The sequence below is a fragment of the Mya arenaria genome, chromosome 1 (genome assembly GCF_026914265.1).
Source record: "Mya arenaria isolate MELC-2E11 chromosome 1, ASM2691426v1".
NCBI lineage: Eukaryota > Metazoa > Mollusca > Bivalvia > Myida > Myidae > Mya > Mya arenaria.
Genome location: NC_069122.1, coordinates 40,810,518 through 40,838,021, shown reverse-complemented (window position 1 = coordinate 40,838,021; position 27,504 = coordinate 40,810,518). Strand labels below are relative to the sequence as shown.

Sequence of the window (27,504 nt, the reverse complement as noted above, 5' to 3'; positions counted from 1 at the left end):
AATTAGCTTGTACATTCAGCATTCAGTCATGTAAAAACTATGCATTAAACCATGCACATGCGTTAAAATGGTTATTTGCAACCCACAATTACTTTGCAAACACAATGTTTGAGCTTCAAGTCACTCATAGAATAACAACTTAATCAAATAATGGTACATTGACGATATAGTTAAAACTAACAATTTACTTTTAAATACATGATGAAGGCTTTCAAATACATATTTTCATTTGTTTGGGAAAAAAGCTTACAGCTTGAATAAATAGGCTAAATCTGTGTTGCTTAGATATCTAGATGTGTGTCATTTAAACACCAAAAAGATGGAGCCCGCCACTCCACAATCACTTATGAAAGAAGTTTGTTCATTGACTTTCACAGTAATTTATTTTAAATCCCCCAATGCATGGCCATGTAACAACCTGAACAGGCTGAAAGTGGGCAGACACACTCTGACACATCTATATACACCCCCATTGTGACTACTATGTAGAGCTGATGGCAAGCAGGTTCCACAAAAACCATTACTGGATAAAATCAGCTCTTGTCTCAGTATAAAGACTGCCCTTTTCACCTGACAACTTCTCTTTAAGCTTTCACAATGTCTTACACAATCACATACCAGGTGTTCAACGCCTCGTTCTGCCTTGATGTCAGCAAGGTCAGCCTGAAGTCGGGACAGTTGGTCAGATAATTGGTCTATCTCCGCGTTCTTCTCTTCAATCAGACCTTGGCTCAACCCTGACATGTCACCAGCAAAACTGGCCTCAGCAAGCTTCAATCGCTCCTGTGCAGGACAAAATGTGAATTTGAATATTTGCATGAATCTATCACTATTTGTAAATGAACGAGAGCTCTTTAAATGTACTTTGCTTGCCTCTACAAGATTTGACTTCTCCTGGACAGGACAAAATGAATGTGGATAATGTTCTTTTTCTTAATGAAAACACCAGCCTTCTTAAGCTTCTTAGACTAAAACTCACAATTTGAATAAATGTGGATTTAGTAAAATATTTAACCCATGAATTATATGGTTGATGTTTTATCCAGCAGAACATATTAACAGGGAAACAGTTTTTTGAGCTGCTTTACAATTTATGTCACTTTTGATCATATCACTTTCTTCCCTTGGTTTATTTACGTATATAAATTTCATAAGAAAATTAAACAAATCATTGATGTCAATCTGCTGAAATAAATTTAAGAACAACTTTGTTTATTGGTTATTTGATTTGTCCACACGTTCATAACCACAGTGCTCAATCAGTTTGTCCACATTGTCATTACCACATGTGTAGACGTACCTTAAGTTGTTTGTTCTCCCTGTTGAGTGCCTCTAGTTGTCTCTCTGTGTCCCGATCTCTCTCGTACTCCAGAACGCTCTCCGTCGGTGATGTGCGATGTCGCGCACGCTGTTCTCGTAATTGCTCAATCTGTTGGTCGCGATTACCTAAAGTCTCCTTTAGTTCCTCAATTTCTAGATTCAGCTCAGATATCTGCAAATAAGACAATTGAAATACATCCATAAAAATCTCCACCATTCCTGTCCCTGCCATTTTGCATTTCAATTGTCATTAATAATAAATAGATTTTACAATTCTGTGAAAAAAATCTCAGAATTTGTTTTATCATCTTAAAGATGCACTCTTACTCCCGATTACCATATACCACAATGAATCATTTGTTTTAGTTTTCCGAAAATGATGAATTATCATTGAAAACAATGGTTCTTATGGAGAATACCATTTTTAATTTGAAAGAAAGGTGCAGAAAAAACGGTGTTTCTACCTTATGAGTCAATAGTTGATCACTGTAAATCTTTTTGCACTTACCAATTATTTAATATTTGTGCCATAAATCCATTATTTAGTAAGTAGTTAAAGGTTTATCACTCAAAATTTATGTTTGTTATACATGTGTGTGTACTGATTTTGAATAAAAGAATCACTTTAAATGAAAATCATTTCTCTGAATATAAAATGAAGATCAGTACGACACTGTTTTAATCACTTAAAAAATTCATTTAATTTCTTGTCTTTCAACAATTTCCATTTACAGTTGAATAATAATTTATTTCACTTGAAATCATCTTAACCAATCCTACCTGTTTATCTTTTTCCTCTGACTTTTCCCTCTCTGCATCTAGACGTTTCTCCGAGTCTGTTGGTTCTCCTATCCCGCGTCGATGTCGCATCTCATCCAGCTGGTTACGTAGGCTCGAGAGTTGTACAAGGTTGTCATTAACAGCACACTGGAGGGTGAATTTCTCCCGAACTAGCTCCTAAATTACATGAAAGACAGAATAATATAAATGTGGACAAAGACCATATAATCATTCATTCCATCAATGATTTTAAAAATCTCAATCCCCAACAACTAAAATGAGACTGTATTATTTAATGTATAAAATGAGTACATTACCTCCTTAGTTTTGTCAGCGGCTTGTCTTATCTCTTCTTCGACAGTCATGTGAGGCCCGGATCTCTCATTGCGCCCTTCAATCCCTGACAGCTCTATTGAGTCTGCAGGACCCTGAGGACGGGCCTCCGATTTCCCACTGTCCGTTAACTCATCATCCTGGAAATCTCCTGTACCAAATGTGGCCTCAAGCTTGGCAAGTTTCTGCAGGCAGGAAGAGTTAAAATACAAACTTTGTTTCCTTAAAGAATTGGGTCACATGATTCTCTAATACAACTAACAAATTTTACAGCTTAAATAAAACTGGTGAAGATGGAGGCAAAGTAGATTTTCTTTTCCAAACAACATTAAATGAAATTTAATAGCTAATAGAATATTGAATAGCCTCAAACCATTGTATTTTAACTACCAATGACCAATCAACTGTTGCCAATAAAATAATGATTTTACTTAAACTTAAAGCACCTCTCCACCTTACCTCTTTAAGTCGTTCAACCTCTAGACTCTTCTCCTGTAAGTCAAGGTCAAATTGTTCATTAAGAGTCTTCAGTTCACGGACAGACAGGTCCCTTTCCTTGAGCGATTTTTGCAGACGGTCAGACTCCTGGATTGCCGTCTCGTGGAGGTCAATACGGGCCTGGAGCTGTTCGGTCAACTCATCAACCTACAGAGTGTAAAAGTTGATTGTACCAGCATTGTATGTTTCATACAAGGATCTGATGGCTTTAAAGAGGTAAAGAATGATACTTTTAACAGTCATCGAAATAAGACTTTTGGATGAACCGGCCCGCATTCTTAGACTGGCATCAAATTTTTTAACAAGAATTTGAGCGAGCCCAAAAGACCATTGCAGGGCTTGTGGGCTTGGGTTCATTTCGACCACTGTTATAACCTAATAGTCTGATTTTGTATAGATCATAAGATGGGTTATAGCGGTCAATAAAAGCAGCTAAAAGAATTATAACTGCTTAGTGACATGGTTCTCATTTGCACATAGTCCTTGGAATCATACTATTGCTTTTATTTGGGGCCCACACTTTAAAAATTCATACCAAACAAAGAAGGATGAATATTTTAAAATATTTACATTCACACTGGATTTTCTGAACATTAAATTTGCTTTTATGTTGCCAAAGTTTCGCAAAAAAGACCATGGCGATGCATATGAAAAACATGAATTAAAAAAACTTGATAATTTTTTTTGATTAACGTGAAAATTAATAAAACAAAACAACAAATAACCAATAAACCAAAACCATTACTTCCATAAAATATAATGTAAAGAAAAGGGGAAAATATAAATATAAGGATTGATTTTTATAATAGTAAGTTCATGAAGTATGAACACTCAAACGAAATTGTTCAAATTTTCCAAGAAGCACTAGCACATGGCTTTGCAAAATCACGGCATGGCGCTCATACCGCATGAACTCAGTAAAATTAAGAATTAATCCTTAATTCAAGTGAGAACCCTGTCTTATGACTTATGATTTTATTGGAGTAAACAACTGAAGATAAAACTTACAAAAACCTAATTGGAGAATCTGTACTGAATCAGACGTAATAGAAACGATCAATTAAACAGACCTTCTATATAATCACAAAATACAAAATTGTTGAGTTCTACATATAAGCAAACTGTATACGTCAGTCTGAAGTCGTGACTCGGAGCCGTTGTGTTTCTCGAGATCGTGCACGTTTTTCCGCCATTTCTCAATTTCCCGCTGGTACTCCTCATGCTCCTGTTCACGCTCCGCTGACTGCTCCTATGTAGGGGAGAAAAAAATTAAATATTTCTACTCTTTCCTTACGGTATATTTTTCTATTAACAAGATAAGGGTTTTATATTAGGTTGCTGCACCCTGTTTTTTTCTGGTAATGCTCTTCTGCCTTTATGCAGACCAGCTTGTGCACCCTTCTGCCTTCAGATATTTAAATGCTTAAGACAATCAAATATTGTACGTCCTTTTTGATTATAAATACAAATTCTCCTTATTTGTCAGTTGAAACCTAACATTACTTCAATAAAACACAATTCCTAAGTTTTGTGTGAACTGTTCAAATTCTTCACAGCTCGATGCAATGTGCCCGTTGTCTTCCTTAACATCATATCCTTCCCCTGCCCTTTTTAAAAACCGGGCTGAAACCCTTTTTTGTTTATTGACAGCTTAGTATGTTTAGCTTCTGTGAAACATATTGAAACAAAATACAACCAGCTTCTGGTTAAATTTTAACTAAGTATTATTTTATAATAGCAAGAAATTCATAACTCAATGTAGCTTCAGAACTTTATATATTTGTGATATGATTATGACTAAATATTATTATGTTAAAATTCTAAGAGTTAAGAGTGCTATGTTTTTCAATTATGACAGTTTTATTTCTTAGGATTATTTTGTTAAAAGTCTATATACTAAGAGTGATAATATACAGGGCCCCTTTTCAATAAGCCTTATTCCTTCACCTAACGCTGCTGAAGAGCGTTCAGGTACAGATGTTTTGTAACAGCCAAAATCTATGTGAGAAATGCCTTACGACATTTTTATTGAAACGCAGTTATGGCAAAGACTGGATTACGCCTGGAAATTAAGGATCTTAAGCCTTAAGATCTTTATTGAAATCTATGCTAGTAGATTTTTAACTATAACAATCCATACCTCAATAAACTGCTTCTTTGCCTTCAGCTGTTTATCGAGGGCATCAACCTGCAGACGAAGGTCAGCCACTTCCTGTTTCTTGTCGTCAAGGAGTTTTCCATAGTGATGTTCCATATCTTCTCCGCTAGTCTCCAGTTCGCGGACACGATACTCGTAACGCTCGTGCGTCGTGCGAACCTGCTCCTCCCGCTCACGATTCTCGCTGTTCAGCCGATCAACCTCCAACAGGAGAGCTAGATAGAAAGACACATAATAAGGTGTGTGTTAGTTCAAGGTACGTGTAAATGATGTTTAAATCTATTTTAAGCATATTTTTCATGATTTTGAAAATGATTTGTTCGACACATTGAATAATCTTTTGCGAACACTAGCTGGAAACTACCCATCATGGATCGTGCTGAAAGAAATGTTATTAGCATCTTAATTACAATCATAATTCTATTTCTTAAGTGATATTATGTTGCTAATCTGAAAAAAAAGAACATAAAATGATGTAATTTATTATTTTTCTTCAATTTAATAAAGGCAGTCTAACAATGCATGTTATTCAAGGCATTCATAGGGTAAACATACCGGATGCAAACTTCAATTTATAAAAATACACATACGATTATTAACTGCTTAAAACAAAGCTTTAACTTGAGTTCAAAGATGTCAAATTATATTACCAGATTTTTAAAGCGTTTACATAAATTTAATGACAAATTTTTGTTGTCTGAGTTATACTGAATAATAAGACAACATATTTAATTTTTCAAACATTAGTTCATACCTTAAATGAACAAAATCATCCATACTTTTGCTATTGCCATTAATCCAATTTGCAAACACCATTACACCATGGCACACTTGCAATCAACTAGCCACAATAGTAAGTACTTCCGAAAATAAGCTAATTCCATTTGTATATCACGTCTTCATTGATTTCTCTTAATTAGTTTGTTCCTAAAATCACTGAATCATACTTTGATTTAAATCAGAAAATCATTTTCGTTATTATTACTTTTAAGAATTTCATTTTGTCATTATTATTTTTACAAATTTCGGTCTTTTTTTTTAATCATGAAAAAAATGTATATATAGGTGATTAACATATCCTATACAGCAAACGTAATGTCACTTATTGTTTTAAGAAATTTAATCCCTTAAATCTTAAAAGTGAAAAACCTGATATTCAATGACTTACAAGTGAAAACTCGCTAGCAATAAGATACTGGTATGGATAGCCTATAAGTCAAGAAAATCGGGCCATCTTTTGTCCACACCTCAGCCATAAAACAATGCCACTAATCGTTATTTGTCAATAAACTTTACAAGGATAATTGTGCACAGATAATAGCTAAATAAACAAAAAAGGCTTGCATGCATATATCTTTATTTAAATCTACATGTAGTCAAACTTCTATGATTTATAACAACTTCAAAATTGAACCATTTAAGGTCAAGTGTTTTGGGTCATTAATACTTTATTTAAGGTCTTCTGTTCTTATTTGCATTATCAATAAAATCATGACCTTTAAAAGCATCACACTGATAATTTCTGATTTAATTTATTTGGTAAATGATACACTTTTCTTGAAGACATAATAAATGAGTGTTGAAGAATAATTATCAGTTTAAACAGAAACTTTGTAAGCCCTAAAAGACATGAGAGTAAAGGTTTATATGGCTACCTCTTATGATGGTTTATGGAGAAATAATTTTATTTGCTTTTAAAGTTTTGAGTCAAGACAGGGCCACAATAAATAAAGACTGGTTGGCCTTATCCAGGGCGGAAAGGAAAGTAGGTTTGTTTTTCTAAACAAAAAAAAAACTTATTTAGATTGTAAAAAAAAATACTACAAGCAAAATCTGAATACAGGGATGTGATTAATTTGACCTGGCAGCTCAAAGGCTGACACCATTTCAGTGATGGGTGTAGGGGTTCTGGGGCCACTTTCAGGCTCCAATGGGGTGAAGCCCTGTCCAGATACAAGCTGGCTTTTTAGGAGGCTTTAATTGTTACAAATTAAAGCAAACTCGGATGTCAATCAATGCAAAAACAAACAAGAGATGTTAGTGAAACATTTATGCCCCCTTGGGAGCCAAATTGTTAGTAGGATTTGGACACTTAAATAAAATATGGACAATCAGAAAACCTTTTTTCAGCTTACAGTCACACTGACCTTGACCTTTGACCCACTGACCTCAAAATCAATAGGGTTCATCTGCTGGTCATGACCAATAAGCCTACCTAGTATGAGGTCCCTGGGTCAAAGCGTTCTCAAGTTATTGATCGGAAACCGTTTTTCATGTTAAGGTCACACTGACCTTGACCTTTGACCCACTGACCTCAAAATCAATAGGGTTCATCTGCTGGTCATGACCAATACACCTACCAAGTATGAGGTTCCTGGGTCAAAGCGTTCTCAAGTTATTGATCGGAAACCGTTTTTCATGTAAAGGTCACACTGACCTTGACCTTTGACCCACTGACCTCAAAATCAATAGGGTTCATCTGCTGGTGATGACCAATACACATACCAAGTATGAGGTCCCTCGGTCAAAGCGTTCTCAAGTTATTGATCGGAAACCATTTGGTATTCCGACCGACCGACAGACAGACAGACCGACCGACCGACCGACCGACCGACATGTGCAAAACAATATACCCCACTTTTTTCAAAAGGGGGCATAATAAGGTAACCATAAGCATTCAATTCTATTTATTAACCATTCCATTCTATCAGGGATGCAGATATTTTTTGTTTAGTCAGTTGATAAGGCAAATCAATCTACTTATTAATTTTGACCTTATCTTGGTTTGGGGTCCCTTGGGAGAAAATATTATGATAAAGACTGCTCTGCTCACGACTCGCTTTAGGCATTCATGTCAATAAGGATGTATACGGTAAAACATTAAGGTACAATTTGTGCCATGTATTACTTTCTAGAGCACCCCGAAAACCAAATACAATATATCGTGTGTTCTATACAGAAAACCACATTTAATAAATTCATTTTTTTCTAACAATTAACTACATATTTTAACCAATTCCAAACTATTTACATATTCAATATCTATTATCATTCTAGTTCTACACTTGTGCGAAAGTTACCCATAACGTTTCCTGCAGAAAAGAAATAAGAACACATAATCAAAACTTTACATCAAATATTTAGACTTAAAACACAGGAGAATTATGAGTCAAGAACTAATCAGCATTCAAGTGCTCCAGTACTGAATTTTACTGTAGATAGTTATATACTCTAGGATAAATAATATGCATAGGGGAAATAGTGGGAAAAATCGAGTCAGAACTCTTAATATTATTTTTATTACACAAAAAAACAAACTGAAACAATTTATTCCAAGTTTGTTATCTTCATCTTTAAAACGCAGGCAATGATTTTAATCGTATTCTAGGGAGAATAACTATCTATTGTAAAATTCAGTAATGCTGTTTTGTTCCACAAGATTTGGAGGGTACACACACATGCAAAAGGTATTTTGTGATTAGCATGACATGGTCAAGGATGACACTTACTCATCACTGACTTAGTTAAGTATTAACTTAATGCATACATTTTTCAACCTTTCCCTGTAAACAGTCTGAACAAATTGAGGTACATATTGGATTATTCCATATTTATTATATTTATATCTCCTCATTACAATACCAAAACTGGCTTACCCGGTACATTTATTGTCCCGTATTCAATATTGATCTTATCCTGGTGTGGTATCCAATAAGCAACTTAGATTAAAATTAAAATTAAGACTAGAAACTCAGTGTTTTGATTAGACTGTATAATTAGCTGACCAATAGGCTGAATGGAATCACTGAGGCATGTATAAGGATAAGGATAAGATCAATATTGAATACTGGCCCTTATCCTAAGACATGCCTCAGTGATTCCATGTAGCCTATTGGTCAGCTGAATCAAATTATCTAAATTTCTTAAATTAAAGTGCTTATTGAATATGGCCCATGGAAAACACAATCAAGTGCATGATCAGCTGTCTGTGTCAAATGAGTAAGCTCAAACCCCCTCATACCATACTAATCACATTCATTTGTTGGAACCATGCAAAAGGAATGTTGGGGTGGAGCCATGCTTTCATCCATGCTTACACGGCATCAGAATATGTGCTACCCTGTAAATCTAATATTCAAATTATTTCGATCTGGAATACAATATCTAATCCAAATAAATATCATGTCCATTTATATAACCATGCATTTCTGGCAACACTGCAAACATTTCAACAGATTATAAATATACATGTTGTTTTTTTCTTCCATTTTCCATGCAACTGTTTCCATTTTTCATGCATGATATTGCATAAATGTGGTATTTAAATAAATACATGTACATGTAATGATATCAAGTCATAATCATAATAATGCATCTACCACAATCGTTCTAGCATTCAAACGCAGTTGCAAACCATAGCTGTATTCTAATCACATTCTATTTATAGACATTCTATTTTTAGACCAACCTTTGCCACCAGATGGCGCTATAGTTGATTCTTCAGCCTTGGTTGCTGCATAACAAAAATCATGCATATTAAATATGGAGGCAATTTATGCTAATTACTTATTTCAATCCCAAAATGCACTTAATTTCCATTCAAAGAGAGTATTTAAAACAACTGTCTTGTTTATGCAATAAATTTAATTTATAATATCTTCTTTTCTTAACTTAAGTTTTAGAAAAAGAAAAAGATTGAAAGAATTGTTACAGCTCGTAGAGACTAGAAAATTTATTCTAAAAATAAATAAAATATAAAACAGTCAACTGAGATGTTTTCAATAAATGATTTCAAAGTAATTTGTGTTAAATTTTCTGTATACATTTAAGAATAAAACTGAAAAAAACCAGATGATTAAAAACTGTGATTGCTTTACAAACTTCCGTTAAAATGACCCCAGTTATTTGAAACGTTCATGCAAATTCCTGCATGCTTTTCCCGTGTTAATATTCTGTTTATGGATATATACATGTATGGTTGATGTATATATAGCCACAATCTGTTAATAAGAAAGAGAAATGCTTCATTAAAAGAGAAATAGGTACCTGAGTACCCAATCTATTTATAACTATTACTCCATTGAATACCCTTGGCAAAATGACTGCAGAAACCATGTACTAAGTCATGAATAATTAATGAGATGAAATCCGCACATTTGATTGGAAGCCTATGACACCCCATAGAAATTTCCAAGAAGTTACGGTAAAATAATGAATATTCATGCATAATAATGGTTCGCTAGCCTATTTTCCCCATGGTATTTTCTGTAGTGTGAACAGAATAATATAGTCTGGGTCCGCTGATGTAGAAAACTCATTTAATAGGATACTCATTAACAGCAGAGCTTTAACATTAAATGAATTTTCTTTTTAACTATCAGGAATAACAAGAAAAGATTGCTGACATCCTGACTGTGATATACATGTAGTTAGAAAAAATAAAATTGAATACCATACAAAAATAAAATCCAAAATAAAATTTGATTTTCTGAGCTGTGATCCATAGTCAACGATTTCTTGCCTTTATTTTTTATTTTTATTTTGTTTTACAAACTTGTATTGTCATATGTAGCTGAATCTATTCTTGTAGTTCCTGTGTTTTTAATAAAAGAACTTTAAACAGGAATTTGCCACGTAACATAATATATAAAGAAGGAAATATAACAAAGAGCTCGACAGATGTATCATAATACAATTACATACAACTACATGATATATCACACCAATATCTGTTTATTTATTATGTTATATGGCAACCTTAGAATACAACCTACAATTTCAGCCAATGAGATTACAGATAGGCAACTGTTCAGTAGTAAACTTAATCATTAAGAATTTCAACGTTCGCACGTGTTTAAAGATCCGCCTACTGCCAATCATCTGATACACACTACCTGGGTCAGATTTTGACAATGTATCAGCCAATAAGGTTGTATTCTAAGTCAGTTAGATGACATGAAGTGAATTCTTAATGATTAAGAAGCACTCGTTTGCTTCGCTCACTCTGCCCATTCTTAATCATTAAAACTTTGCTTCATGTCATCTAACTATTACTTAACAAAATAATTCTAACATACAAAGGTCTATGTCATAGAAAGGAAATATACACCATATATTGGTGTAATTAGCGAAGTTTAATATGTAATGTTCTGTTATTTTTTGTTGTGTTTATAGGGAAAAATATACGAAAGGCTTAAGCTTTTAGCTTTCTAAATGAGGTTTTAATAGTGAATTAATGTAGAGTTTTGTATGTCAGGATGGCCAGACCAATTTTATGTAAATGCTTAGTTTTTTTAAACTAAAATACAGGAAAAAGTCTCTAAAATATCAAAATTTTGGGAAAAAACTAACCTCACTACTAAATTGGCCTGGCCTGAATAAAACTAAGAAATTATACAACAGTCACAGTATAACAGCTAACTGGAAACAGAAGTTGACATTAGTAAGAAAAATACAAACTAACATTTAAAAATAAAGAGTCAAGTAAACAACTCAAATTCAGATATATCTGCATACATAATAGTAAGTAAAAATCATATCATAATGACCATGTAATGAAATAAATATATTAACAAAATCTCTAAACTGAGAAATGACTAGTAAATGTGCTAAACATTTTAACCTGGAAAAATACTTATTGCAAATGTTTTATTTTTTAACCTTTAGTAAATAGCATTAAATTAATGCAAAAAATGTTTTTAAAACATTTTGATTGTCAATGAGAAAAATTAAAGAAGTATTGAAATATCAGAAACAGTGTTGTTTTTTCTCAACCATTTTGGAAAAGGGGTTGGGGCATATTTCTTATCAGCAAACATTTGTCAATTTGACTAAAATTGGGAATTCCGATGTTGCCTAGAAATGAACAAGAATGCTTTAAAAGGCTGAAAAGGTACATTAGTGTGATAAAAGTTTGTTTCTTTAAGAACATACTAATTATTCCATACAAAACTGGTTTTGTGGTCCATTCTTTATGATACATAAATATATATAACTATTTATTATATTCTATTAGCTGATATGCAAAAAAATAATCGGCATCTTGTTTTCACTTTTGGGAAGAAAGTATATGTTTTAGCAATTGGGAATAGGGTCAAACTTTCGATTCTAAATTGGTCATAAAAAAACACACTGTGACATAAATGAATAACAACACCCACATGCAGGACATCCAAACAAAACAGAAACAGTGATTATAACAAGCATTAGCAAGGCATTAGAGATTAAACATGCATTTTCCCCTTACTGCCGTTACAAAGAATACCCACAAGCCACGAGATATACAGAAGGTCCTGCAATTATTATGTGAATTAATACAGAACTTTTTTAGGTTTCCCAAATGTACTTCCATCTTTACCCGCGTGACATCAGCAAGAGATATTACAAGCATTTTCCCTCAGTGAAGTTACAAAGAAAACCCACAAGATATACAGAAGGTCCCTCACAATTATCATGTGAATTAATTAAATGGGTAACATTTTCAGGTTTTGCCAATTCAACTGCTAAACAATAGCCAGAGCTTAAAAATTTAAGTCTTAGTTTTGAAGATAAGATTTGAAATTTAAATTGTTTCAAAAATTATATATACAAAAATATTTTCAGACTTTCAAAAACGAAATTACTTTAAACGGTTACAAATTAAAACCATAGCTCTCAAAATTTAAACTCAGGGATCCCGCACCTTTCAAATGGGTTAATTCAAAGCAATACTTATCTTTTTTACATTCAGCTAAAGGTATTTTATTCCTTGTTCGAAGACATCCTATTTCCTTTCTCATTTGGACTGATCTTGGTGCTCAGAAATGCATTACTAGTGTTTTCAGATGAGCTTAGCATTTCAAGTATTTGAAGCATTGAAAGAACATTGCCTTAAGTCTGCCCAAATCTGAATTTCAAATAAAAAGCAGCATCTATTGCCAGTCGATCGATTACCAACATCAAAAGGAATGGACTGATGTCATCAACAATTTGGCTTATATTTTGACATTAAACTGATTTCTCAAACTAGTATTTGGCGTTGTTGCACAAACATTCATATAATTTTCTGATTTTTTCACAACTAAAGTTCCAACATAATTTTCAACATTTTTCTTACATCGCTAAGCAAATCTATACATTTTAAGAGGAAAATAAACACTTTTTTAAACACATTATTTTTCATTCAGACAAACCATTTGCTATGTTTAATGTTATGGAACTAAAAGGATAAATATCATAATGCTTGCCGAGCAGATATAGCTGATTTTTGCAACAATTTGGTCAGCATGTTATGAAGATTATTTTTCATTTAGCATCCGTGGCCGAGTGGCTACAGCGTTTCCCTACGGAGAGGTCGATGGTCTAAGACTCACATGGACCTTGTTCTTTTAAGGCCGGTTGCCGACGGCGACCTAGCAGCTTATTTAAATAATGGGTACCAAATGCCTTCCTGCCCGGCGCCGGCATATATGATAGGCATTTGGAGTAACGATGTTCATAAATCAAGGTGTATCATAAGTCCAGCAAACTTGCCCTTAATTGAGCAGGGTAACAATATAATAAACAAACACTTTATACTTTACATAAATGATATCCCAATAAGCACAAAACAGTTTTACACACATATGTTGCTGCAGAAAAGTCACATGCTAATGCTTGCTATAATCACAAACAGGCTAGTTAGAAAAGTAACTGATATACAGATGGAGATTTTTTAAGAGTTAGAAAATTTAAGTCTTTGACTAAGATTCTAGTGATACACAACACAAAGAGACTAGTGCATTCGCTTTTCCATTTTATCCAGTTTAAATGTCATCCCAGACTGATTTTATGTGATTATTATTAAAAACCTGAAAATCAATCAGTAATAATTCATTTGATAATCATTTTAGATTTTTAAAGTTTAACCTTATGACAAAACAGGAAATGCTGAGATTTTCTGTTAGGATCATACTCATAACATTATAGAGTCTGGGTTTTTTGTCCTCTAAGCAATAATTAATGTTTGATTAAATACATTACCCCATATTAACAAATTTGAAACTTTCCTAAATTACATCAAAGACATAGAAAAGACCCAAAAAAGGTAACAAATTTCAATCCCATTTGGTATAGACCTTGAAGCAACCAGCACTCAAGACATGAAAATGACCCCAAAATGTAACAAATTTCCATCCCATTTTGTATAGACATTGAAGCAACCAGCACTTGAACCATTGATTTCAAACAGTTATATAAATAAGTCAAACAATAACTTTTAACTGATTTTAAATTGACAAGTACACAACTTTAAATGACCCAAGTCCCCTGCCCCATACAGAACATTGCCAGCATTTCTTACAACTATAAATTACCTAAGTCACTCCCCTCCTCCCAAAAAAACCCATAACAAATCACCAGCATTTCTTACAACTCTAAAATGCCCCCGCCTCCAAAACCCCCAGCGTTTCAACACTCTGATGTAGAATAGAAAAGTCTGTGTAAAAGATAACAGCTAACTACGACAGTTAGAGGCACAACATAGCGTCGGAAACGACGTAAACCTTGCGCTTCGTCGCCAACGTTTGACGTCATCAGCTCGCGCTGCTCTTTCATCTCTTGTCGCAGTTTCTCATTCTCAGATTTCATAGATTCAAGATCGTGTAGTTTATTTTTAGTAGTTTCAAGGGAAAGAACCAACGTCTCCTTCTGCTCTTCAAGGTCGCCTATCTTCAGTTCAAGGGTTTCGCGTTCCGACACATATCCTTCGATCAGGCCTGTGTATAAAAAGTGGGGCATTCCAGGAACGTGAAATGAACATGCAGATCGAACACCATAAATGAATCAAACCCATTTCATGTTAGTTAGAATGAGTTTGTTAAATGATTTTGATCAACAACAAATTAAAATTCATCTTAAACTGATGGTGATTCAAACACAAGCATTCAATTTAAATTCCAAATATCACAAAGTTTCTGCATTCAACTGTAACACAGTAACGAACATCATCGCACCATTTTATCATGCAAAAAACATGTTTAATCATATTAATGCTTTGACAACTAATACACAACGCTCAAGATGGATTCCGCAATCACAAGACCATTAAACCATGTCCATTCAAGTTTGAAAAAAAAAATGCCACAACAGATTTCTTTACAAAAATAGCAAAGACCAGGCCCCAGTTTCTCAGAAAATGCTTAAGTAATTACTCAATAATTAGCTCAACCTATTTATTTAACCCAAATACTTGTGTGATTACTCAATAATTAACCCAACACATTTAACACAAATACTTAAGTGATTACTCAATAATTAACCCAACTCATTTAACCCAAATACTTAAGTAATTACTCAATGATTTTACTCCACCATAACCACAATCTACTATGTTGATAAACATTGTTCTTCAATAGTAAAAAAAAGAGGACTTACTATTACTCGAAAAATAAACATTGACCTTCATTGGGTCCTGGGCTCTCAAAACAACTGGAGTCCAATTAGTAGCAGGATTAAGCTAAGCTCAAATTCTTTTGTTTTTATTATAATTTGTGCAATGTTAACATTCTTAAAAGTTCAAGGACTTTAAAAGGAAATTATCCTTATGAATCACAATAAACTAATTATAGATTTAGAGTAGGAAATCTGGTTTAAAGAAAGAAGCTATTTAAGCTTGTTACACTTAAGAACTTTCGTGACATTGGGGCCAGAAGGAATACAATATTTTCCGTTCTTAAATGGTAACATAAGCAAAAAGAATTAAAAAATTAAATATAGAAAGAAAGAAATTCCACTCATTTTGCATTATTCACTGGATTTAAAAAGTGTATTCAGTCGAGTAAGTACTTGCGAATATTAGGGAAACTGGGGCCGGAACTATTACAGCTGGATTTTTAAAACTTGATCCTAATCCAGCCAAATATAGGAACATAACAAGGAAAACCTAAATCTCTAAAAAAGTATCAACTTCTCATGTACATAGTATGACGTCCTACCTTCTGCCTTGTGTAGCTCGAGAGCAAGGAAATCTTTCCGCTCAACTTCCTCTCGTAATCGATCCTCGAGGTCAGCACAGCGGGCCATGAGTGATGAGAGGTCATGACCCGTCCCCTCGACCGTGTCAGCAAGTTGCGCCTGGGTGGAGCGTGTGTCAAGAAGTTGGGACGTGGTCTCCTCAAGGACTTCAAGTAGGTGGGTGACAGAGGTCCGTAGTCGACTTCCAGAGTCTATATGGGAAATTTTGTTATGATTTTTTCCATATTTTTCCAATTATAATTCATATTTCTTTTTAATTTGCACAGAGATGTTTTTTTCCACAAAAGCCCAAAGGATAATTGATTTGGTGAGGTTATTTAGTCATCTTTCTATATAGAAGCAGTGGAATACACTCACAGATTGACCATTTTTACAACTTTTTATTATTTTTTAAGAAATAATTGGAAACCAGTGATATAAGACTGCTGACAAAAAATCAAATCACAGTTTATCATATTTATGTATGAAAATTGATGTAATGCCGCTAATTTAATGTTTCTTGAACGTTAGTAACGCTTAAAACATCAGTAAACATGAATAATTTGATTTCTTGTCAGCAGTTTAATATCACTGGTTTTTATTATCCAGACCCTCACGAAAAAAAATGGCTCATTCCAAGACAAAAAACAAAACAAAACATGTCAAATTGGTCAATTTGTGAGAGTGCAGCTTTTAAAAACATAACATACATCCATACAAACGTAACACCATACTAACCTGGAAAGTCTATCACATCATTTTCATCACAAAAGTAAAAGTTATCCATCACAAATTAATTACAAGAATAATGATTGTGAACACAGCTGGTACTAAAATGTTACAGTAAATTTACTTCCTCAAAAATATTAACACACGTCATATCTGCTCAGAGTCTGAATTTCTCTCGTTGAACAGGATTGACAAGTAATAATCATATTTTCTTGACAAAAAGGTTTAACACAGCACACCAACGCTGGGAAATCTCATTGCTTGAAATATCACACTCGTGAAAAGTAATCCCAAATCAGCTTTCCGTTTAAATATAACACAGATGATGCTGAGTTTACTGTTAAATAACTCAGTATGCTAAAGGAAATAGAAATAAGGCCAAACACAGATAATGTTGTGGTTCCTGTTACATGCTTAAAAAAAAAAATAGGCTAGGAAGGTAGGGAAAATATTTTTGGAAAATTATTGTATAGTGTTAATGTTTGTTTTAAGTATTTATCCTTGTGCTGTTTATATACATGTATGAATACACATTCTGACATTACTGTTGCCAAGAAAGTTACAAAATAAATATAAAAGTAAAATCTATCTCCTTACACAAATTATAGTGCTACATGGATTATATTTAAAGGATGTATGTTTTTTTTAGGGGTGTTTACCAAAAAAAAATAGAGTCCGCATACTACAACCACAGCATGTTTTTTGTCTGGCCTAAGCCACTTATGGAGATGAAGACACTTAAGTATGGGGGTCACAAAGTGAGGTAAGGGCAGGATATTGCTCACATACTTTCATATTCATTGTGCGCTTGTGTTGTTATTCAAAAACCTAGCACTAGAGCCAATTCTTAACCGGGTGTCAATCATTTGTATGACAGAATGACAGTAGAAATATATACATCCCAAATTAACTGCTGTTTGCACATGAACTTAGCATTACAAGAGTTTAAAGCATTAAATAATCATTGCTTTTGCATTGTCAGAATATGGTGGGTTCCAAGTTAAGTCCAACATCTTTAGCCTGTAAATCAATTTCGCACATCAAAGAAAGCCGACTGCCACCATCAGTGATTGAGCGATTGTTTTATGTGTCAGACCAGGAGACACTCAAACTGAAGAGGCTCAAACAAACTAAAATCATCCATACATGTACAGTATGCGCTGGTCTCACATCAACCGGCCAATTATATCACAGCCTTAAATTATGCTCACAAGATCGCATGGTGCGAAGCGAATGTTTTAGAAATTTTGCATCTGAATGCCACAATGAGTCGGTAAAAATTGACTGTTTCTACAGTGTAAAATGACAATGCGATCATGCTTTCTTAAACTGATGGATTAGCAGGTTTTGCTAAGTTAATTTGCAAACAGCAGTATAACAAAGACAAACTTAGGCATTACTTTTTGAGTTGGAAAAAAAAAAATCAATTCACATTGATGTTAGTTCTTAGTACACTGATTAAAAAAATCTTACAAATAGCTTGGGTGTGAAAAAAACACCTTAAATTGTTCTCAAGTGCTGGTAGTTATTTCACAGAAAAAGGGGGGTAACTAGTACAAAGCTTACATCTTATATAAAGAGAGAGAACTGTTGTTTCATCATCATTATCCTTTTTAGCTAAAATTTCTGAATACAGAGAAAAAATATAAAAGTATTGAACAATTATTGCTTAGGGAGAGGCGAGTATATAGTTATTTCATAGGATTAAATAAACAAAACATGATGCTGAAAGAATGGTGGAATAAGTGACATGTTATCAACAAATGTATCAAACATTCGATTTTCAAATGGCTTTAATTCTTAACAGTAATGAGAAATGTTTTGATACAAAAGGGATATTTTTCTTATTATTTTTTTTAAAGTTCAAATCTTAATCACTTTTCTGACAATTGCTTAATAATCAACAGAATTTCCTTATCTTACAATAATTAGTTATACGTCTGTTGATAACATGGACCCATTATTAACATGTAAATAGCAAGGAAAACAATCGAAAATTAAATCTTACTTTTACTTCAAGGGAGATAACTTCGCATGCAAGTATTTAGTGGATACAAGAGAGGAAAAATATATGAAAAGCCAAAAGGAGAAATAATCCACTATCAAAAGGAGTTTCTACACAGACTGTATTTAAAAGGTGATTATTTATTTTTACATGATGTCTTTGAAAGTGGAAAGAAAGTAAAAGAGACATGAAAGACAGATAATTTAATTTCATATCTATACAAGGAAGATGACTCATGAATTGTTAAAAAAGGCAGTAACCTGTGCACCTATAAGAAGTTTATCGTGACCGATCTAAAAGGTTTACTTTCAATGCATTCTTTTTGATGAAAATGAAAGAAGATATAAAAGGGAGATCATTAAGTTTAAAGTATAAGGGAGACAACTACATGTTAATAATCAAGGCGGGTAATTCACGCACCTATAAGCAGTTCCTCCTCCTCTGATGCAAGGTCGGGACCCTGGAAGATGGAGTCACATATTCGCTGGGAGAGATCTAGGCCCTCGTCAGTAATATTGGATAAGATAGAAGTCTCCTGGAGATTATCAGCATCTGTAATATAATACATTATATTTTGAATGGTTAATCAGAGGGATTAGTTTCCTGGTAAGATAAAGGCACATACTTGCTGGGAGAAATCAATCTCATGTCTGAAATATGGCGGTCTCCTGGAAATTGTCATCATTTGAATGGCAGATCAAATAAGTCCTATTGTTTCCATGCCTGGGCAGAAAAACCAAAGTTTCACATGTTGAAATAAATACTCTCCATATTTAGAGACGTGATTGACTTTTCAGCTGATTATGGCAGAAACCATTTTGGCATTAGAGCCCCTTTGGCTATTTAGAAGCCCATTTAATGACTCTCCTGGCTTCTAATTTAAAGCAAACTGTAGTGGCATTTTTTAGAGCTTATAATTTAACATCCTGTTTGTTGTTGTTGTTTTTGTTGTTGGGGGGTGGGGGGAATTACAGGAGCCATTAGATCCGAAATCAAATTACATCCTTGATATTTAAGACAAATTCTGCAAAAATGAATTGTTGGAATATTTTGTTTTTACCCTTAATTGGCTCTGACTAAGCTCACCCTCTGCTCTAGCTGGACTGAGTCTCCCCGGGGAGGCACTGGGTGACTTCTTCCCTGGAGGTGGGGTCCTCTTGCCTGACCCTGGGGCTGGAACTTTGACGCCTGACTTCTCCATCATAGTCTTCATGCGTCTCGTGATGCCCTCGTCCACAGTCATGTATGTCTTTACGGAGTCGGATAACAGGCTAAGAAGGTGCTCGTTTGTGGTTTGCATAGCCTCCCTTAAATGATGAATATTCCTTATAAGCCATTGGCTGTCTTTTAATCTGAAGCTGATGTTGCAGACATCAGGGCCATTTTTTCAACATGCAAATAAAATATCTTGAGACCAAGGATTTCGATTTAAATATTTTATTATGGTATCATCAGAAATGTTATTGAAAGTTTTACTTGCAAATTTAACAAAACCTTTTTCTTTCCGGTTCATATTTGAATTTGTTTCAAAATGCATGATATCTACTCAGTGAAACTGATTTTAATAAAAGTTATTGAATGAAATGAGATAAAAGGGTCCCTAATTAGCCCAGGGTCCAATAAAATTAAAACTGCATAAATATCACAAATTCTAATTTTTTTTTTTATATTTTAGGATTCCATCTCTTATTTTATATTACCGAAAAATTATTATAGCTTGATTATGAAGACAGGTAAAGCTGTATAGCTGATATGAATAACTCTTTTCCATTTTCTGGGTAGAAACCAGTACTGGCGTCCTTTTTGAGAGGCCATGAGACAGTACCCCTGCTGGAGATTGAACCCACAACCTCTTGGGAGAGAGGCAGAAACCTATTCCACAAGACCACTCTCAGTCTGGTGGGGTTGAACCCACAACCTCTTGGGAGAGAGGTAGACAACTATTCCACTACATTCATCCTTTGGGTTTTATTTTCAAAAATCAATCATTCTTCTTGAAAAAGTATGCTTTTATTGAAAAACATATTTAAACAGTTATACAAAACTGAATTCTCTTCTGGTTCAAAACAGTTGTACTTAAGATGGAGTTTTATCTTATCAAAAACGATTATCTCACACACCTGTCACCATTGAGTCGTTCAATGTCCTCTCGTAGCATGGCCGTCAGGTTTCGCTCCTCCTGTTTCTCACGATCAATGCGTTCAAGCGTATCCCCTTGTCTCTCTAACTCCGCCCCCAGCCTGGCTCTCAGGTCTATCACCTCTGCCTCCAACTAAAACACAAAACAACAATAATACTCAAGTTTTGTTCTGTCTAATCTTCATGCTTTATTCATTCATGCGTGCTATCCTGGCATTCTAGGTCAGCCCATCACCTGGACAGCCAGTGTTCTTAGTATTTTCTGAAACACATATTGGTATGCTTTAATTCTGCTTAACTCTCAAATCTCTCTTCAAAGGCTGTTTGCAAATGAATCATTACATATTGATGCACGTATTTAGTAATGTTCAGATGATAGATTATAATCGAAAATTGATTGGTTGGGCCTGAAATTGGTGACAATCATTTGTATTTGGTCATAATTGATCATCGATTCAACCAGCGAGTTGTTTTTCAGCCTTTCTCTCGTTAAGTTCTGCCAATTTTCTCCTTTGAGTTCATTTATACATTCGGAATTGTTAAGTTGATATGGTCTAAAGCAACAATAACACTACATAATTTCAAACATACACATATCATAAGCATAGTTAAGGGTTACGATTTATTGCACAAAAATAATACTACAAATAAGGTGTTGTCAAAAAATATTTCTACTATCGATAATCGGTTACTGGAGTGGAATGGATAATCGATAGTCAAATGGGAACCGATTACTAACACTACCTATATCCTCATTTATAAAACTCAAGATTAAATTTTGAATCATATTGTTTTGGTAGACAGTGGTATTCTGATAAATGTTCTAATGGAGGTCTTACCCTAGCAATTTTTCCGTTCATCCTGAACACACGATTGTGCAAACTGACCTGCAGACCATTCATTTTCTGAGCTTTGCTTCAACCCATTTCCTAACTTCCTATCATTTCACTCCAACCCCACCACTACCATCTATATCCAAAGGATGCAACCGTCCATTTCTCAATTTCCTCTTTAGTTCATAACAATGCCTTAATTAACTATGCGCAGAGAAATACAGATGCCAATATGAGAGAAAGATGGGTTTTTACATCAGCCAAAGAGAAGTCATTGATTAATTTTAATTATGCATAACAGCAACTTGAATTATAAGCTAAGAAATTTGGGTTACTAGTAATACCCCGCAAAACTCCTTGAAAACTTTCTTTTAGTCCCAATTGCTATTGTAAATACTTAAAACTGCTGACTGTCAATCTTTATTGGAATAAAAGCCATGAGATTGTTTTTTCTATCTCATTTTCCATATCTAATGAAAACAATGGGCAGATTGTTCAGAACTTTGTTTGTAAGTTAACAACTTTTTTAAATATGATGGTTGTTATTTTTTTAAATTTTTACTGCTCTGGAAGTTTCATAGGGACAGTTGTTATCTGCAGTACTTCTAACATATTTAAAGACTACCATTTCAGCTGTGCCAGTTTTATTGAACTATATGAGCACATAATACAATATTTAACAATGATACTGTTAACAACGTCGCTAACTGTAACAATCTGTTGAACAAAAGGCCCCATATATACATGAATTTTACTGTTTGACCACCAGTTCCATGATCATAACTGAGGCACACTTTTTAAGGCCTTTCAAAAAATATATGTTAAGGTTAACTTTTTGAAATACATTGGCAATAACATTTGTCCATCGCTTGATAAAAAATTATCTGGATAAATGAACTGTGAGGGCCTGAAATATTTTTATATGTGATGGGTGAAATACAGGTTATTCATAAGACGGTCTACATTTCTTTTATCAACATGGTTATTTGCCTTCCAATAAAATAAGGACAATTCCTTCTCATTTAGAGCGAACCTAGAAATCTTAATTAATAGCCATAATGACCATCTTAATTCTAGTCTCTGTTGATTTGAGTTAATTCTCGTGCTCAGTCAGGCTAGGAGTCAATTAATCGGGAGCTGTATCATTTATAATTCATGGAGACTTGCAAAAGTCAACAAGCAGAGATTTCATGCAGTACATAAAGCCAAGAATCTGGTTCAAATCTATTGTGTTTTAATACAATTTAAGACAATTGCAAATTTTTGGGTGTAACACATATTGAGCTTGTTATTGTCAAAAAACATTAGTTGCAAGAATATTCGCAAATATTGGCTATGAAAAATTCAAGTTCCCAAATTTATATACAGCGAAAAACCAGAATTCAATTATAAAGCTTTACTTTTAATATTTAGAAGCAACTTGTCATGCAACAATAATTCTGCAAATTGAATCAATAACGTCAGCATCGAGCATGCTCATCATAAATGAAAATAGCTCTGACAGTAAATATTCACAGGTAGAATGCATGCTACTGGAAAAATGTTTTCAAACCCAGCAACAATCTTTTTTTTTTTAATATTCAAATACATACATATTGTCCTGTTCTAATTGGTCTTGAATCGGTTCCAGTTTGACTATTAATTATAGATTACACTCAAGAAACCGATTACAGATAGTACAATCGGTTTTTGACAATACTTAATTGTAGATTCATTCTTGTACAATAACACATTCTTCTTAACTATGATTATGTTATGTGTATGTTTGTAGTTATTTAGTGTTGTTGTTGCTTTTAGCCAAAATATTTTGTTAATGATATTAACTGAACACTTCCCAGCGTGTACAAATGAACTTAAAGGAGAAAAATCTAGATTATAATCGATCATCAGAACATCACAATTTGTAGCCGTACCTCTTTAACCCTGGCCTGCAGCTCCTCCCTATCTGTTCCCCGGAGGGACGAGTCTGTTGTGTCATCGAGGGATTTCACAGTTGGTTGAAGTTCTGTGCCGTACCCCAGGGTCTGTAACATCACGGGAGGGGTGCTACGTCCTGTTTTTCCCGTGTCACCAGCTATGAATAAGGCATAAGAAAGGAATTACAACTGTGTATTTGTTACCTAAACAAAAGCAGAGCACTGCAGAACGAGCACCATCATACAAACAAGAGGCTTAACTCAATTATCAAAGCCAGAGTTATGGACCTTATTTCGCATGCTAGCAACGTGTATATAAAGTTTCAGTTGAATATCTTGAATGGTTTTTAAGTTATGGCGAAGGTTCAATTTTTGGCACAATGAAAACACTGACGCTGCAAACAATCAAACCAAGGCTATCAGTAAAATTACAAACACCCTTTTTCAGCAAGGTTAAGTATTAACACTGCCATGATGCAATGAACACGTCCATATTCACAAAAGGGAAATCACAAACTATCGCAACTGCAAGTGAGTATAAAATTATGCACGAAATTTTGCAAATATAGAAACTCTCAAGATGATAGTCATCATGAGTTTAAGGAAACACAGAACTGACTTTGAGATACTAACCATCCTGCATAGACCTGTCTGTCTCACTGGTCTCCTCGTCCTCCTCCTCCTCCTCAGAGAAATGTATAAGCTCTGTATCAGCTGTCGTGTCCACACCCCGCAGCGTGCCTCGTGATTGGTCAAGTGAGGTGTCAGCGAGGGTTGCTGGGTCGACAGACGTATCCAGGGAAACGACCCCTATACCCTCCAGCGTACCACCAAGGGAGGCTCCACCAATGTCGGAACTTTCAGTGATCTCCTCTTCCGCCTGGGCTTCAAAAGCCTGTTAAAATATGAAATTTAAGTAAAAATGTTAATTTTAATACCTTTTCTGTTTCTTTGTAAAAAAATAGGCAGAATATTTTTTGTAAAAGTTTAAAGTGCAGCAACAATTTTGGCTTATGCTAGTGTGACATTATGGAGAGGAACAAACATAATACATGGGCATAGATACCTGAGACGGTGTCAGAATGATGAGGGGGCTGGAATGCTCTGACTGAGACTTTAAAGCCACTATTGAACACATATCTGACCTATTTTTTAGATTGATTCATGAGTATACATACCTTGGAATGGTGCTCTCAAAAGGATGCAAGAGCAGCTCTGACCTGGGCTCACTGTCATTAGACACCAGAATTAAATCAAATCTAACCCTATCTTATTTCACCTCATGGGCATACATAATAAGTCTGCTGGTGTCAAAAGGATGCCAGTTTTGGAAGGGCTTTGACTTGGGCTCGCTGTCAAAGGACAACAGGCTCCTAAGCCACCATTAAATCAAATCTAACTTAGTTCTTAAAATATATCATGAACATACATACCAGGGTCTAGGAGGTCAGAAGGATGCCAGGCTTGGAAGGGCTTGGATGTGGATGACTGTCAGTTGACCACAGTCCTTAAAGCCAGCATTAAATCTAACCTATCCCAATCTTATATCACCTCATGAGCATACATACCTGAGTCTCGATAGTGTCTGAAGGCTGATGGGCCTGGAATGGCTCCGACTTGGGCTCACTATCAGTCGAGGACAGGCTTTCTCGGGCCATAAAGTCTTCCTCATCCTGCCCTTCCGTGATCTCTCCATGGAACTAAAAATAGGGTAGAAACATTGAATAGGGGCTACAAATGCTAGTTTAGAGCACCTTGTTTGGCATAAGGCCGATTGTTTAGAACTCTATTAAAGTTAACAATGTTGTTAACGGCATCATCGTTAACTTTCAAAGGTGATATATTCTAAGACATGCTCAAAAACAAGATGGGCTAAAATTGTTCTCGCACATAACCCGAGTAGTAACAATTTAAAAGATAACAACATTGGCCAATTTTCCATTCAAAACTCAGTTAACGTTAACAACGATTCACTTTTTATCATTAAACAGAGCTCTCACAAAACAGACTGGCCATCATTTAGAAAGCCTCTGACAACACACAACCACATTAATTTCATTTCAGTCATTAATTAGTTTTAATTATTAAGTGGATTATATAGAAGCATATGCATGTGTCCAGGCTAGTCTAGAGACATTCTCCGCTGAACACTAAGAAAATTAGTATTTATATTTAGCCTTCTGGCCCCAATTTCTCGAAACTTCTTAAGTCCCTTATAACAGGATTAAGCTAATCTCACTATTTTTCTTGTTCTATAAAAATGGTTTATATTTACTTCTCCAAGAATTTTTAGAAATTATGTAGGAATAATCAGAATAAACCACATTTCTTTCATCAAAAGCCATTTTCAGTATGTATATTGGCTAATTGAAATAAGCGACTTAAGCCTGTTAAGCTTAAGAAGTTTCGAGAAATTGGGGCCTGAACAATAATTGTTTATTAGACCGAAAAATAAAACATAACTGTAACAAAATGTTTGCAAATAATTACACACTCACAGAGAACATATTAAATCACACCATTTCCCAAAACTGAATCCTCTAGCTCAGCTTGGCTTAAAGCACTGTTATAAATGAACACAAATTCCACATTTATTTCATGTTAAATGCCATAATGCACATATAACCACTTTTTCTCCATAGATAACCATAATTACACAAAAAAACTATCTACCAAGCATACAATTGACATAAATGACGCATAGAAATCTTATACAAAATATTGGAAGACAAAAATATTTCTCTCTGATTTTTATATACATAACTATAATTTGAAATATGATCCTGGCTTTAACAATATGGTCAGGAAGGCTTGAGAAGTAGACTCAATATAAATATATAACGAACAATCGGTGCATTATACATGCACTCGAGGAATGGAGTTCAACTTTATTAGGCCTAAAAATAATAATTGTTGGGTTAGGGTTACATCCCTTTCAAAAATAGGTAGGGTAGGTACGGTTTTTTTTATTATCATTAGGCTTTATATGAGAATGTCATTTTCATCATTGGAAAATGGTGTTAAAGCCATCTTCTTTATAAGCATTTAAGGTTTTGAACTACATATTGAAAAGCTATTGAAAGTTTTTCATTTTTTTCCAAACTGGCTATAAAAACTGTAGGTTCGGCGCCTATTCCGTAGGTAGGGTCGGGTAACCCGAACCAAATGTATTTTTTTTAGGCCTTATGATTGATAAGCTAGATTACAGTTTAATGATAAAATCATGCTAAAGAGTACAGAGTGATTCTTATTTTTGCAATAATTCTTTTATCATTTATGATATAGGTATGTTAGCATTTAAATCTGAGACAGTCAGCTCTGTAAGAATATCATGGAATGGGCGAGATAAACAATGACCTTCGATCATTGGAAGAGATATACGGTGAATAATGACTACCCTTGTTGTGCCATCAAAAATGCAAATATTAAAGGAAATAAAAAAAAATGGACAGTTGTAACTTTGTAAGAAATAATAAATTAATATGACTATAATTATATAAGTCCCAGGGAATTCAATTTGAAAAGGTGTATTTAAAATATGTTCAATAAGCTGCACACAAATTGGGTCTTTTCACAGATATCATTTTTAATACAAATTTTGCATTGAAGTTGCTACAAAGACTGTCTACATCCGGATGATTCCAAATTGTGCTTTCATTTTTTTTTAAACTGGGAGCAGATGGTCATTGAAATTGAGATTTTTCTTCAACCAACTGGAATAATATATGTTCATATAATTGTATGTTTTATAGAACAAGCCCACATATATATACATATACCAAAACGTAATCCAATTCCAGGGTTGATTTACGTTTGCAAACT

The 27,504-nt window shown here is 34.2% G+C and overlaps 1 protein-coding gene across 4 annotated transcripts in view; it reads right to left on the bottom strand.

Annotated features, from left to right (window-relative positions):
• The window catches only part of LOC128229687 (A-kinase anchor protein 9-like), a 152,671-nt gene that overhangs the window by 48,773 nt on the left and 76,394 nt on the right, over positions 1-27,504 (bottom strand). For all 4 annotated transcript variants that reach the window (XM_052941479.1, XM_052941487.1, XM_052941496.1 and 1 more), the window contains 16 exons: positions 25,251-25,382; positions 24,316-24,577; positions 23,680-23,840; positions 20,915-21,066; positions 19,881-20,101; positions 19,215-19,346; positions 16,042-16,272; positions 14,611-14,823; positions 9,558-9,602; positions 5,072-5,304; positions 4,061-4,180; positions 2,893-3,078; positions 2,418-2,618; positions 2,101-2,277; positions 1,301-1,492; positions 619-783 (listed from right to left, as the gene is read on the bottom strand). In XM_052941479.1, the coding sequence (XP_052797439.1) occupies positions 619-783; positions 1,301-1,492; positions 2,101-2,277; positions 2,418-2,618; positions 2,893-3,078; positions 4,061-4,180; positions 5,072-5,304; positions 9,558-9,602; positions 14,611-14,823; positions 16,042-16,272; positions 19,215-19,346; positions 19,881-20,101; positions 20,915-21,066; positions 23,680-23,840; positions 24,316-24,577; positions 25,251-25,382 (2,823 nt within the window). The remainder of the gene's footprint in view (positions 1-618; positions 784-1,300; positions 1,493-2,100; positions 2,278-2,417; positions 2,619-2,892; positions 3,079-4,060; positions 4,181-5,071; positions 5,305-9,557; positions 9,603-14,610; positions 14,824-16,041; positions 16,273-19,214; positions 19,347-19,880; positions 20,102-20,914; positions 21,067-23,679; positions 23,841-24,315; positions 24,578-25,250; positions 25,383-27,504) is intronic.